Source organism: Thamnophis sirtalis, unplaced genomic scaffold (genome assembly GCF_051295495.1).
Source record: "Thamnophis sirtalis isolate CommonGarterSnake01/CBP01778 unplaced genomic scaffold, rThaSir2_p1.2 scaffold_1, whole genome shotgun sequence".
Classification (NCBI taxonomy): domain Eukaryota; kingdom Metazoa; phylum Chordata; class Lepidosauria; order Squamata; family Natricidae; genus Thamnophis; species Thamnophis sirtalis.
Window position 1 is genome coordinate 116,431,889 of NW_028261381.1, and position 14,378 is coordinate 116,446,266.

At 36.5% G+C, this 14,378-nt stretch overlaps 1 protein-coding gene across 1 annotated transcript in view; it reads right to left on the bottom strand.

The window, feature by feature from the left end:
- Window positions 1-14,378, bottom strand: part of RYR3 (ryanodine receptor 3) — a 287,040-nt gene that overhangs the window by 163,813 nt on the left and 108,849 nt on the right. The window contains exons 20-27 of the mRNA XM_087723025.1: window positions 11,695-11,911; window positions 11,409-11,513; window positions 9,333-9,436; window positions 7,764-7,847; window positions 6,984-7,143; window positions 5,904-6,051; window positions 4,830-5,035; window positions 2,338-2,512 (exon numbers count right to left, since the gene is read on the bottom strand). Coding sequence (XP_087579151.1) covers window positions 2,338-2,512; window positions 4,830-5,035; window positions 5,904-6,051; window positions 6,984-7,143; window positions 7,764-7,847; window positions 9,333-9,436; window positions 11,409-11,513; window positions 11,695-11,911 — 1,199 coding nt within the window. The remainder of the gene's footprint in view (window positions 1-2,337; window positions 2,513-4,829; window positions 5,036-5,903; window positions 6,052-6,983; window positions 7,144-7,763; window positions 7,848-9,332; window positions 9,437-11,408; window positions 11,514-11,694; window positions 11,912-14,378) is intronic.

The following is a 14,378-nucleotide window of genomic DNA, read 5'->3' on the forward strand; positions in this document are numbered from 1 at the left end:
CTGCTCCCGCGATGCAAATTCCCCCCCCGCCGAGGCCGACCGCTGCCCTGCTTCGCTGCTTCACAAAAGTATGCCCAGCTGAGCCTCACCAGGTATAAACCTCACCGCACATCACTGGGTGGTGGCATAATAGCAGTTAGACTTATATACCGCTTCATAGGGCTTTCAGCCCTCTCTAAGCGGTTTACAGAGTCAGCATATCGCCCCCAACAATCCGGGTCCTCATTTTACCCACCTCGGAAGGATGGAAGGCTGAGTCAACCCTGAGCCGGTGAGATTTGAACCGCTGAACTGCTGAACTAGCAGTCAGATGAAGTGGCCTGCAGTACTGCACCCTAACCACTGCGCCACCTCGGCATAAATTATTGCGTATACCATGGACAGACAGAACAACCAACAGAGAGTTGTTGAGTTGTACAAAACCAAATACATTATTAGAAGCCAAAATCACAAGACTACACCTCATTTGGCCATGTCATACATGCATTGGAGTAGTCAATGATGGTTAGTGAAACAAGAACAGGCAAGCAAAGAACATGCTGGCTTGATAACATCAAAACTGATACAAAGATGAATATCCAACAACTGAAAGAAGTGTATTTGAAAGGAAAGCTAGGAAAAGGTACTTGTCTATAAAGTTGCCAAGAGTAAGACACAACAGTATGGTTAAAACAACAAATCACTACATGCAATTTCACCATTGTCTTGGTGAGATGTGGACTTGAAAGATATTTTCTAGATTTGGGGTACCTAGTTTATGCATGCCAGATAATGAAAGTCAAAAATGGTCATATGGTGGCACCAAAAATGGTGTATAGTAAACATGATAGTGTAATACAATGTTATAAAATCCTCTTTAAGTGGGAGATCTTGAAACATCTAATATTAGTCTTAATATTATATCCAGACAAATAATGTCACCTATTGGTGTTTAGTTTCAAAGTTAAAATAAAAATAAAAATAAGAAAAGTGTACCTTTCACAGAATTTCTAAAAAGCCATATAAAATTCTCAATTGATCAAAGTTACATGGATAGAGTAGGACAATATATATGGGTACATCTGGGTAGTGAACAATATAATATGGAAAATTACAACTTGGAATGCAGTGAAGTGAATGAAATGGATAAATATAACAGCATTTATGACTTAATGTCTTATAGCTTTTCTATCCAATCTTGGAAGAAAAACAAATTAAAAAATGACAATCGTTTCTAGCGTGCTCTGAGTGGATCATATGACTGCCCTTAAGAAGAGAGATAAACAAGCTATTACGAGAAACAAGCTATTATGAGATCTTTCTCTCTCTCTTCTAATAGGATTTTATATCTGCATATGTATCTGCATGTGTTTAATTATACACATAACACACATACTGATTAATCCTTTTAGAATTAATACAAATATACATATCGTTAATAGCAAATATATCTAGTCTGATTTTTTTACAATAAAATGACTCAAACAAATTTTACAATCTGATGTCAAAACCTACTGAACAGTTCATTAGGACAAACAGTCAATTAGCTAACATAATTTAAATGGAATTTGTTACAATTCATTAACATACTTGACTAAATGTTTCTATTCAAACATCAATTCTACTGAGGCCAGCAGGCTTTATATCCAAGGAACTTCATCTGAGGTTGCAAGATTAAAGATACCGAAATGTATATTGAAGTCTGTGCTACTTAGAAGCATGCCTTACTGCAGAAGATATTAATTGTGTAGCTTCTCTTCTTGAATATAAAGGAGTCTCCAATGGATGAAGGGGCTTTTCTTCAGAATAAATGTTTTTATTTTATTTTAATTAGTGCTGTATTTCCATGATTATGTATAACTGTCAGAATAAGTGTCTATGGAGATTTTCAGAATGTCAGGATAATCCAATAAAATAAAATTGCAGAATAAACCAATAAAGGAAACACTTACCACAAAATTTAATAAAATGCCAAATAGTAACCAACATATTAAAATGTCATGAGTTCAATGAAAGCAGAAAAGTCTACAACAGCTAACTAACATGCTATCATTGTTGGAATCTTTATTATTCTTAATTACTGACTATAGATATACTTCATTATATTGGGCTGTATTATACTACCCCAGAGCTGTCAAACTCCCAGCCCACGGGCCAGATGTATCACATGCTGTCCACGCCCATGCCTGGTATAGCAAAGGGGAAAAAAGTCCTGATACGTCATGTGACGCCACTGTGACGATGGCAGTTTGACACCCCTGTACTACACACTCCTTTATTAGTAGGAGTTTACTAACTCCTATTAGACAACTGAGAGATAAGGTTGTGATATATTCTAAAGGTCAGCAATCATCTTACCATTATCTATTTCAAAGTCAGCAAAAGCAAGTTCTGAACCTTTATTGGTTATAAGTAATTCTCCATTGAGTGTAAATATAATAGACTTGTCCTCCAGATTGATCATGCAGCCTACTACATCTCCTACTTGCCAATTTCGTCCAAAGAATCCACTTCCCTGATGCCAACGTTGCCCCTGAAAAGTAAAATGGTTTAGATAATAAAGATATTCCACAAAAACTTAATGCTACACTAAATAAGTTATGTTTTCAGGTATCACATGTTTCGTCATTGGTTTAGTACCGTCAAACTTATTGTGGCCTTTTTGCTTTTATTTATTGAAAACAAAACCAGAAAGAAAAATAAATGAAATACAACATGAATGAATGAATGGAAGGAAGGAAGGAAGGAAGGAAGGAAGGAAGGAAGGAAGGAAGGAAGGAAGAAAGAAAGAAAGAAAGAAAGAAAGAAAGAAAGAAAGAAAGAAAGAAGGAAAGATAAAAATCAACAAAAATATATAGGATATATATTCACATATATGCATTCACATATATGTAGGAAGATTTCTGTGAATGGTAACCATATTGCACAGTCTGGGCATAGATTGTTAATGGCATCAACTTTGAAGATTACAAAGTATACTTATGATACTTATGATTTAAATGTCTTCATCACAGTATGATGAATAGATATATAAAAAGTAATAAGGCAGCAAATTGTCTTCCAAGATTTTAGCAGGATTAACTTCAACTGACTCTTTACAGGAAGAAGTACTGGATCTATTTTCTGATGCACTGATATTACTCTTATAAATCTTCACCCCTATTAATCAGCAGATTATTTACATATTCATCATAATCAACCATTTCCCCTGGAAATCAGCCTAGCTGTAATTAACCTAAACCTCCTTCACATCAATCTCTAATAAAACATTTTGATAAATAAGTCAGTATCTGCAATATAGTGATGAAAATTCCAGTCCTAATTGCTGTCCTGATGACTATTTGAATTATGTTAGTGTTTTTTTAAATGCTTAATTATACTTTCACATATCAAATAGAATGCAAGCCTATTTGTATTTAACTACTTTTTCATAATAGCACCTCACATGCCCCTTTCCCATCTATTGATTCTTTGGGTTTTTGAGGGTTATCAGTACCGGTTGGGAACATTACTTGGAACCATGACAAGCAATTTAATTGTTATAAATTGTATTTATTAATTTTATTAATTAATTTTATTAATTTTAGATTAAATTATGGTTAAGTACTTGATTTACATTAGCAATTGTCAGCCTAAAAGTAGACGAGGCTAAAAAAAAACCCCAATGTTATACAGATCTAGATCTACTTTTACTATAAAAGAATCTTGCATGTATGAATGTGCTTCCCCCATCCTTAATTTTACATTAATGTAAACTCTGAAGAGACCTGTCTGAGGAATTTTCTCAAAATAGTTGCTTGGAACGAGATCAACCTGTGCTTGCCTTATAGTTTCCTTGTTAGTGGCTCTCCCTCCTGCCCTTCAAGATGTCTCTATATCTACTACAGAAACTAACCCATCATGCTTTCGTATTGGTTGATTCTGGCAGAATTTAGGTACAGAAACATTTCTACATAAAGAATACTGGTAAGACTTCATGACATCATCAACTCATACCCCATCGATGATTTCAGAATAATGGAGATCGAAGAAGGAAAAGGAGAACAACTGTAAAGATTTTGACAATTACTTTCACAAAGGAAAGGCAACCTAAATTCTTTTTCTTGCAACAGTGAATAAGGAAGGTGGCAGAGGTGGGTTCCTACTGGTTTGGCTCGGTTCAGCTGAATCGGTAGTGATATGCCAGCCTGGGTCACAGAACAGGCAGTGACTCAGGATGATAACACCCCCAAACCGGTTCCCCTGTCGCTGTCACCTTTTTTTGGAGTGCTGCACATGCACAGAACAATTTTCATTGAATTGGACATGTGCACGCAGCACGCGCATAAGCAAACTAGCAGTAATGCCGGCTAGAACCCACCTCTGGAATGTTGGGGTAGGCAACTTATTTTGTACTGAATTATGGTATTTGCATGACTTGTCCTTCTATGAGAGGACGCTTTAACTTAAAACAAATTTTGCCTACTGGAGGTTAAAACTTTAGCAATAGCAATAGCAATAGCAGTTAGACTTATATACCGCTTCATAGGGCTTTCAGCCCTCTCTAAGCGGTTTACAGAGTCAGCATATCGCCCCCACAGTCTGGGTCCTCATTTCACCCACCTCGGAAGGATGGAAGGTTGAGTCAACCTTGAGCCGGTGAGATTAGAACCGCTGAACTGCAGATAACAGTCAGCTGAAGTGGCCTGCAGTACTGCACCCTAACCACTGAGCCACCTTGGCTCTCTTTATATGCTTCATCCCACAATGGACTGGATTTATTATGAATGTGTAATCGTGCTCATGACCTAAAACTCTATGAACTGACCTGTGCTGTATAAACCCAGCCAATTATAATTAAACGTACTAACTTTGGAGCCTTCGAATACAAATGCTTGGTCATCAGCTCCTAGTTCTATGTCAGGTTGGCAGCCTGGCCTTGCCCATCCAACGCGCATGTCCCCTCCAGTTACAGCTTCAAATTCAAAATACCACTTTCCAGTCTTAACTGCATAAGATTTCTCCACTCTGAAGAAACGTATCTTATCAATGCTCACTTTTTCCACTGTTTGATCAGCTGTGAAAAATAGAATGGAAAGAGTTATAACTGGACTTATCAGAAAGGGCATTTAGGGCCCTCAAAAATGATGAGACCTGCAACATTGTGATTAAACTCTCATCTTGACATTTTTGAACCCCAGTCCAAATGCTCTTACACACCAGGTTTTTGTACTCAGAAAAAAATTGTTGAACCAGCCAGAGAATAATTACTTATTTATATTATAAGTAATTATATTTGGTATGGCAATTATCTAAACATATATGACACAGAAGCAAGAATGTGCGCATTGTAGAAATTAAAATTCAAGTGAGGGTGTTTTAATATGCAAGTACATCTGCTCCTCTGAGAGAAGGAACATTTTTCAGAAAAGCAAAGCTTTTTCCCTTTAGCTATTCTTTCTTGAATTATGATACATAGCCTCTCCGCTTTCTTTTTTCTTCTCATTGTCTTTCCTTCTCAAAGTAAAACAAACAAACAAATAAAGAAAGCAATCTATATTGGGAAAGGAAGATATGATAACACACAGTGAATAAGTCAAGAGAGGGTGTGAAATTGCAAACTTTCATTAACCCCAGTAGGGAAAAATGCTGCTTTCCTTCTATGTGAAAATTATTTTCTCAATTTGGCTTGGGGAAAAGAAGACTACAGCAACCACCAAAGATTTTTTTTCTTTTTCTTATGACCCAAGTGTACCCATCATTCACTGAGTGCTAACAGGAAGTTTAAAAGACGTCAATTTGGGTAAATAAATTATTCTACTCATACACTCAAACATCAACATACTGAAAAATCCTACAGAGTATTCTTGAAAAACAGAAAAACATATTACAAATACACTTTGGTGCTTCCAAAAATGCTAATAACAAAATATCCATTAACATACCTATTTCCTGGTCTGGGGGCTCAATATTATATCCATATCCAGCAAAGGTCCGAACAGCTTCACGAAGACTATCCCTGTTTGATTTTTTAGTGCGTTCATCCAATAACACATAAGGAACCAGCCGAGGATTCCGTTTGTTTTTAAGATCCTAAAAAGAATAGGTGCAACAATATAGCTCTTTACAGCCCTCTCTAAGTGGTTTACAAAGTCGGCATATTGCCCCCAACAATTTGGGTCCTCATTTTATCCACCTTGGAAGGATGAAGGCTGGGTCAACCTTGAGCCTGGTGAGATTTGAACTGCCAATTTGCAGACAGCCGGCAGTCAGCAGAACTGCAGTATTGAACTCTAACCACTGCGCCACCACGGCTCAATATAGTGTTCAAGTTATACAGAGCAATTTAGAACAGAAAAAGGAAATCTGTATTGCTCTGGGAATCTACCAATGACATTTATTCTTGAACTAACTTCTTGGATGAAAGACTATATCTTTCCTGTTTGTTTATATCTTTCCTGTTTCTCATCCTTCCTGAAAAGACTGTACATTGTTGGTTGAAAGCAGAGATCCCTTCTGTTATCTGTAGTCCTCAGCTTACAACCACAATTGAGTCCAATATTGTTTTGTTTCTTTTGCAGTTAGCATTATTGATTTTTGTATTTATTTTAATCTTATTGTAGTTCATCCATTGGGGCAAAGAATTCAGTGACATCGTCTTGGCCATTCCCAACCAGTCACATGACTGCCAAGCCACTCTCACCAGGTCACATGGCCGGCAAGCCACTCCCACCTGGTCACATGGCTGGCAAGCCACTCCCACCCAGTCACATGGCCATCAAGCCAGTCCCACAAAGCAGGCCACACCTACAGAGTAGGTTCCAAATTTTTTTGAAACCTACCACTGAGGCCATCCTACTATACACAATAGCACACACAACTCCAGGTTTTTCCTATAAGTAGTTGTCAAGAATTAAGTATTAATTAAGAAATAAGCATATTACCCAATATTATTGCTTTAGATAGATATGGTCCTTTATAATCACCCACATTTTCTTTGAAATCTTTCTTAAAGTAATTTTTACCTGTTGAATACCATAGGTCCAGCCTTGTTTTATTCGTTCTTTTGCCCAAACATTGTGTGCATTCTCTGCAAGTTTATCAACTAATATTTCTTGAGAAGGTAACAATTTAACTTCAGAAAGATCAAGAGGAGCTGGCTTGTACCCATTTGTCATCATGTAACTGTAAACAAGAAAAAAGATGGACCTACATTTTAATTAATCAAAGAGCTGTTCAGAATATTCTGTGTACATCTATAATTTAGTAAATGTTTAGTCTACTTTAATTATTAATAGGAATTTTAAATCCAAATCAATCTTTTCTATCTCCTTTCATACTAAATTCATATGAACCATATAATTCCTAAGGGAAGGAGGCACTTTTGGTGTATAGTTACCATAGATCAATAATGATGCATCCCTCATATTCTTCCAAATATGGACAAACAACTCTTCAGAAAACGAGGTTATGAACCCCTATTGCAAGTAAATAAAGAAGTCCAATGTATATGGTGGGGTTGTGATTCCGATTACTAATTTTTAGATTTTGAACACCTTTTATGGTTAAATAAACTCCTTAGCTTAGCAATTTTAACTGCCATGCATCAGCTGCAGACTTGAACTATTAAACAGCATTAACAATATGTCCTACTGCCTATTCTTATCCACAACATGCAGCACCACAAAATGTTTGCTTGTACCCAGAAACATATAGTTAGTTACTCATTGCTCTATGTTTATTACTTTACGTGAAAAACTTCACATAAAACAACTTGTGACAATCATTGTTATAAATGAACTTACTTTTTAGGAAGCTTGATTTTCTTAAGATCTTCTTCTGCACCTGGATTTACATGAACAACATGGCATCCAAGGGCCAAAAGAGTTCTATAAAAATAGAATCAATTTTAAAATGTAAATATAGGCATGCATTCTAAACATGCATCAGGAAATTGCATCCTACTTATTGGAATAAGGGTAAACATTGTTGCAAGGGAGCATTTAGATTAGAAATTTTAGTTTGCATGGAATACAGTGGTGAGTTCTGGATCCAGTTCCAACCAGTACAGTTGCAACAGGCCTGGTGGCGTCCATATGGACGCGCGCAGCGTGCGTATGTGTCTTAGCACCTCCGCAAACTCCGTGATGCTCTAGCTGCTCAGCGGAGCATCATGCAGGCGCTGTATGCACCATGCGCATTCACGGAAGCCCCGAAGACTTAAAAGACTGGTAAGGAGTTCGGGCAGGCGGGCAGGCCCTCCGGAGCACCGTACCGGAACACTATCTGGTGCTCCGGGCAGGCTCCAGTACGCCCGTACCAATGCGTACCGCTTGTAACCCACCACTGATGCAATAGTATTAACATGTTTGGGATGCCAAAAACCTTTCCATACTGTTAGCAAAGTATGCTGCACGTAGTATGAGTACAGCTAAGGCTAGTAATTTACCCTGTGCCTTCTCTACCTTATTAAAAAGAATTATGACTCTTTTCAATCAAGTTATAATGGATAATAGAGGTCAACATTATTGATGATGACCACAGAATATGGAAGATTATAATTTTGAATATGAGGAGTACATGTTTAAGATCATGAAATTATAATGGGAATAAAAGAAGAGATAGATATGCTATCTCTCTGGAAAACTAGCAAGAAGAAGAATGTAATATATCTGAAGGAAAATGACATGATTTTTGGAGTTGATGAATACTTGCATGGAAGTGAATAGGCAGGTTTAAGATCAGAAAAGGTAAAAAACTAAGAAAAATGAAATTTACCATTTCAAAAATTAAGAAAGAAATCAATTGTTCTCTTGAATAATGCTAATGGGGAATAAATGTATTGAATATTTGTTAGGGTTCCTTCAAGTTGGGGTCAATTTGATGGACATTCCGTAATTTCATGGACACGTCCATGCTGTGCTCTGAAAACAGTACCAGAGAAGTTCACCACAGTACTTTTCCAGGATACTTTCAACTTTCCTGCCTAGCCTACAGCCCTTGGTAGTCTCTTGTATAAAAAATGAATAATTGAGTCCCTGCCATATCAAATAAATCTTCCTCCACTATTACCTTGTATACAGATGCCCTTCTGGTCCATTTCTTAAGTGCAATTTCCAGACCCTTTCTGATAAATTCAGATCAGCTGACATCAGAAAGATGAATTTGTCAGGACTAACAAATTGCTATCAATGGCTAAGTCTGGAGCCAGCTCATAAGAAGTAACTAAACAGTATGCTTTCTTATGGAATTAAATCTTACAAAATAAAATCCTGTTACTTCTTGAAAAAGCACCTTTGGGACAACCATGACCTGGATGACTGAGAATATCCATAGATCTTAAAGAATAGTTTTCCTTCTGTTTTGTGACTCACTTTAGAGTTTCTGTTGACATTTGCAGATTATAGTTCTTCTCTGTTTCAGGCAATTTTGAAAATTCCACCAGACATGGATGCTGCCTTTTATTATCATCTCGTATCTACAACATATGAAAGAGACTGTAAGTAACCTTAGAGCAACTTCTGCTAAAAAAAAAAATAGACCCTTTTTTCTGCAAATAAGCCATAGTCATTCATCAGAATTTTAAAGCAGAACAGCTTTCTTCAATCAGGTGTCTCTAAAACAGGATTATTATCCCATCATGTAGCATGGCCACTGGAAAACTCATTTAGATATTTATTCTACAAGCTATGGATAAATGTCCCATGTGTTGGAGTAAATTGTGGGATTCTGACCTACATTGCCCAGCTGTTGTTCAAAAAGTGATGTGTAGTTGGATATACTAGGTTAAATTTTACCTGCCGCATGAAATTATAGTTGAGCGTTCTTACCATAGAAATTTTATGACTTATTGTATAGTCTAGATATAACTGATATTTTGTAGAACTAAACCTTTATTCCTCATAATATTTTGCATTTCTTTTGACTTATAAAAACTTATAAAGCAACTTTAAAGCAATTGGCTAAGTATGAACCTTGGAAATCCTGGGAAGGAGCAGCAATAAAATGGACACTTCACAGGAGAAGATATTTATTTATTATTTATTTACTTACTTACTTAGCTATTTATTTATTTATTTCTGTTTTGCTCTCGGCAGATGACATTGGCTCAGCAATAACTAGGCAGAAATGTCTATAAGGGATGGTGATTTGTTAAAGATGGATATAGTCACTCCAAACCCTATTTGGAGTGATGAAAATGAGAGAGGCGGGATTGAAAATTGAAAAACAATATTAGCATGCATTAGGAAAAGATCATGGAGAAAAAATTTCTGTGTGTTCATTAGGAGTTGAAAATGACTTGATGGCACTTAATCAAATCAGGAAAAGAAGGCCACAACAACAACAAGACCAAAATTTTGCCCAATTCATGGAAGGAGAAGAATTTGTGTGACCTCGGCAAAAGTTTTGGTTCTGAAATTTCTTATCAGGCATCTAGGTTGCCAAGTAAACCTCTATTTATGGCTGTAACAATCCATAAACCATAAACTGAACTTATTTATTATCCTGTCATTGTGGGTATTTTTCCTCCCTGAATGTTTCAGCTATTAAAGCTCCAACTTTTTGTTTTGTAAAATATTCCTCAGGACTGCCAATAAGTAAACGTGAGACTGCAAATCAGTAAATGTCATCTTGGAATGGAGATTATAGGTTTGCTTTAACTAAAAGCACGCAGCAGGGAAAATAAAAATGGTGTGAATTTTCTCTGCCTCCAGAGAAGACACAATATGCTTTTACTTTGAGCTAAGCTCATGGAGAATGCATCAATTCAGTTTTCATGTCGGTTTTATGCCATTCGCCTGATGTTTTCATTTTCCAAAACCTAGTCAATAATTCTGGAATTATTGTCTCCCATGTAGGACTATTGTCCCTACTGAATATAACTCCGGGATTGGGCGGCCTATAAATCTACTAAATAAATAAATAAATAAAATAAATAAATAACTCATGTGGTTCCAGAGCGACCTCCCAAAAACTCTATGCAGACCTTGAAAACTGCACTTATGGCCTATCTGGAAGTTACAGACTTTTGTTATGGTCTAACAATAAATTATGGTCTCATACTTCAAAGATTATTGGTATTACTATGTGATGAAGTAAAATATCTGCATGACCACAATTTTCCTTTAGTTATTTACTACTACTTATTCTCCAGATCTGGTGAAGGAGGCTCTAGAGCTGAGTACAAAGAAATCAGAATTGTCCTGTTTCAGAGAAAATCTATTATTTTTATTTTCTCTAAGCTGAATTCCTTTTTATATAACACCTTAGTTTTGTATTTGGGAAAGGAAGAAGAATAAAGTTTTTCACCCATGACAAAATTCTGTTTTCAATTTTGTAATTAGAAAGCAACCTTCACTATTATTGTGTCCAGAGTATATCTGTTTTCTGTAATTGAATAAAGCTATGCAATGGGTGATTTTCTCATAAAGAATTCTTCATAATTATACCTTGCCATAGGTCCAACCAAGTTCTATTTTATTCATTCCCCAGAGTTCATGAATATTTTCAGCCAGCTTGTCTCTAATCTTTTCAAGATGAAAAGGCAAAACAATCTATGAAGAAAATATGTAAATTTTTATCAAGATAAAATTTTGCAGCAATATCCTCCATATTTTCCAATGAATGATCACACAACATAATAAAATCTAAATGTGGTTTATTACTAAATAAAAATATCCTGATAAATAAAATGTTCGGTCATTATATGTGTCATTATATTTTAATTAAACTTACCTGGTGGGTATCAATTGGACAAGGAATAAAATTAGCCTGGGAAGGAAACTGAGTAGTACCAAGCAAATCTCTAACGCCTTCAGAATCTCTCTTATATTCTTTTACTGGTTCCAATTTCATTTTTTCTTTTGGGAGCAAAGCTTCATAGCAAGGGGCATAGCTGGTAGGAGGTAAAAACTTGAACTCTCCATGACGGCCACCCATTAAGAAACGCACTCTAAAGAAATGGAAATACAAAAAAAGGGTAATAATATTTAAGGGAGGGTATTTTTTTAAAAAAATGGTCATCATAGGCCATGAATCCAGTAATTCAATATAAAAATTGCCTCTTAAAAACTCATTTGCAAGTCATTTAATTATAGAAAATAAGTGAAAAGGTACACTTTATTATTTTATATTTCTTTTTTAATTTCCTTTACTTGGAACAGTTTACACCCTGCAACAACATTTTAACATCTGGAAAATGTTGTCAAAGCACAGATTTTCTAAGTTTTTTTTCTAAGTTATTCTAAATAATTTTCTAAGTTGTTATTATTGCGGTTGGCTGCACAGTGAGCCAGAAATTTATACTGGACTGATAACCTGGCGTTGTCCGTGTATTTAGTTATAGAGGGAAAATGTCCAGACCAAACATAATTTCTAATGTTGGACTTTCGCCTTTACCAGAGGGAGCTCCCTTGTGAAGTACTGTTACCATGGCAACTCCACTGCCCCGTACAGTAAAAGCCATTTTAAGGTACAACAGGCTGTATCTTAACAGAAGACACACCCCGAAGGGTGTTAGGGTTGTCTTACCCTCACATTATTTGTTTTCAGAGTAAGTTATCTGTGTACCAAGTTCAGTTGAAATTGCTTGAGATGTCCCAAAGTTATACACACACACACAAACACACAGATGACATTTTTATCCATCTTTGAGTCTTTTCTAATGACCTGAGATTTACAGATGTTGTTTAATGGTATTAAAGATATTGTTGCAGAATGTAAGATGCTTGAAGTAAAGCTATATTTTGCAATTGATTGATGGTGATTTTGTCAATCACAGTGGTGTCCAAGGGATGCTCCAGATGTTTTGAATTGCACCCAATGTACTTATTAGCATTGATACTGTCTTTGCTTCTTTTGCCACAGTCCTTCTACTTCACAGTTCCTTATATTTCATGATTTTCTACAGCTGTTTCTCTTCTGGCACTACAGCCATACTTGCCTGATGCAATCTCAATCTTTTCATCGTATTCTAACCTTATCCTTCCCAACACTTGGGAGAATAACTTGCTTTATTGTAACCTGAAACTCAGCTTGTGGCTAAAATAACTTGTGTACATAACTTTTTAAGTTTGCCTTCATAGCATAAGTACTGCTGTCACAATCAATATGAAGTGTGAGGGTAAGGTAAGAAGTTGTTGCTAAGATGAAGACACACAGATAATCAGGAAAAACAAAAGCTGTAAATGTTGAAGGTTTGGGTATTTCCATGGAATCTCATCAACTTATGGTAAGTGAGAATTGACATAGGTCAAGGCAGCATTTAGAGCCTCATTGGACCAGGCAGGCTAGAAGGAGCGGACCAGGCATTTTGGGAATGCCCAGATACTAGCTTAACCAGATAGAAGTCAAGAAAAACTATTCAGGAGAATTCTATTTATTTGTATGGATTCCTGGAGGGATAGAAATGTGTGTTCCACCAAAGCAAAGTTGCTGACATTATCAGATTAGAAAATCTTCCTCTTTGGCTTTCGAATATTGTTTTCAAATGGGGGTTCATCATGAAGTCTTCATCTTATTAAGACCATGATTTTTGACTGGCCAATAGTTGTTTTTTTTTGACAAACCTTCACTACATTTTCAGACATTCTCATTGTCTGTCAAGGCTGATAACCTGAATAGAGATAAGGTAGATTAGGATTTTTCTGCTTTGTATTTAAATATTCAATATGTTTCATCCATGATGAATTTAACCTAAAATATGATCTCAAGAATCATCCTCTGCATCCAAGCCCACAAAGAATTTTATTAACACACGGACCCCCTTCTCAGAATTTCATTCTACAGGTCTGCTAAAGTATACTGAAGTCTGGAACAGCTTATATGATATAATAGAACAGTGATGGCTAACCTTTTCTGGACTGAGTGCCCAAAGTGTACGTGCAAACCTACAAATGCGCGCAAGCCCAAACCCCCAAAGTACAATACCTGCACAGCCCTGTGCATGCACCCTAACCCCATGCATGTGTGCCCCGCCCCTTGCATGCACCCCCATGTATGCATGTGCATCCCCCTGCATTCCCCACACATGTGTGTGTTTCCCTTGAACACGCCCCACTCCCGTGCATGCATGACAGAGACCCAAAGACCAGCTGGCCAGTGGGAGGTCCATGCGCAGTAGAACTGAACTGGGGTGATGGCTTGCGTGGGCATCATAGAGGGTGCTGTGTGCCACCTCTGGCATGTGTGCCATAGATTCACCATGACGGTGATAGAATTAATTATTATGTTATGTGCCCCACATTCTTTGTAAAAGTAATAGTGTATATTGAACAAAAGTTAAAATATGTGGGGTATTTCTTGGATTAAAGAAAGTAAAGACTTTAGTAACACTAAAATATACAGGAGAATTAGATACTTAGAAAATTATGTTGTTGTTTCTGATACGGTAACCTTTTAAAGAATATTATTTATAATGA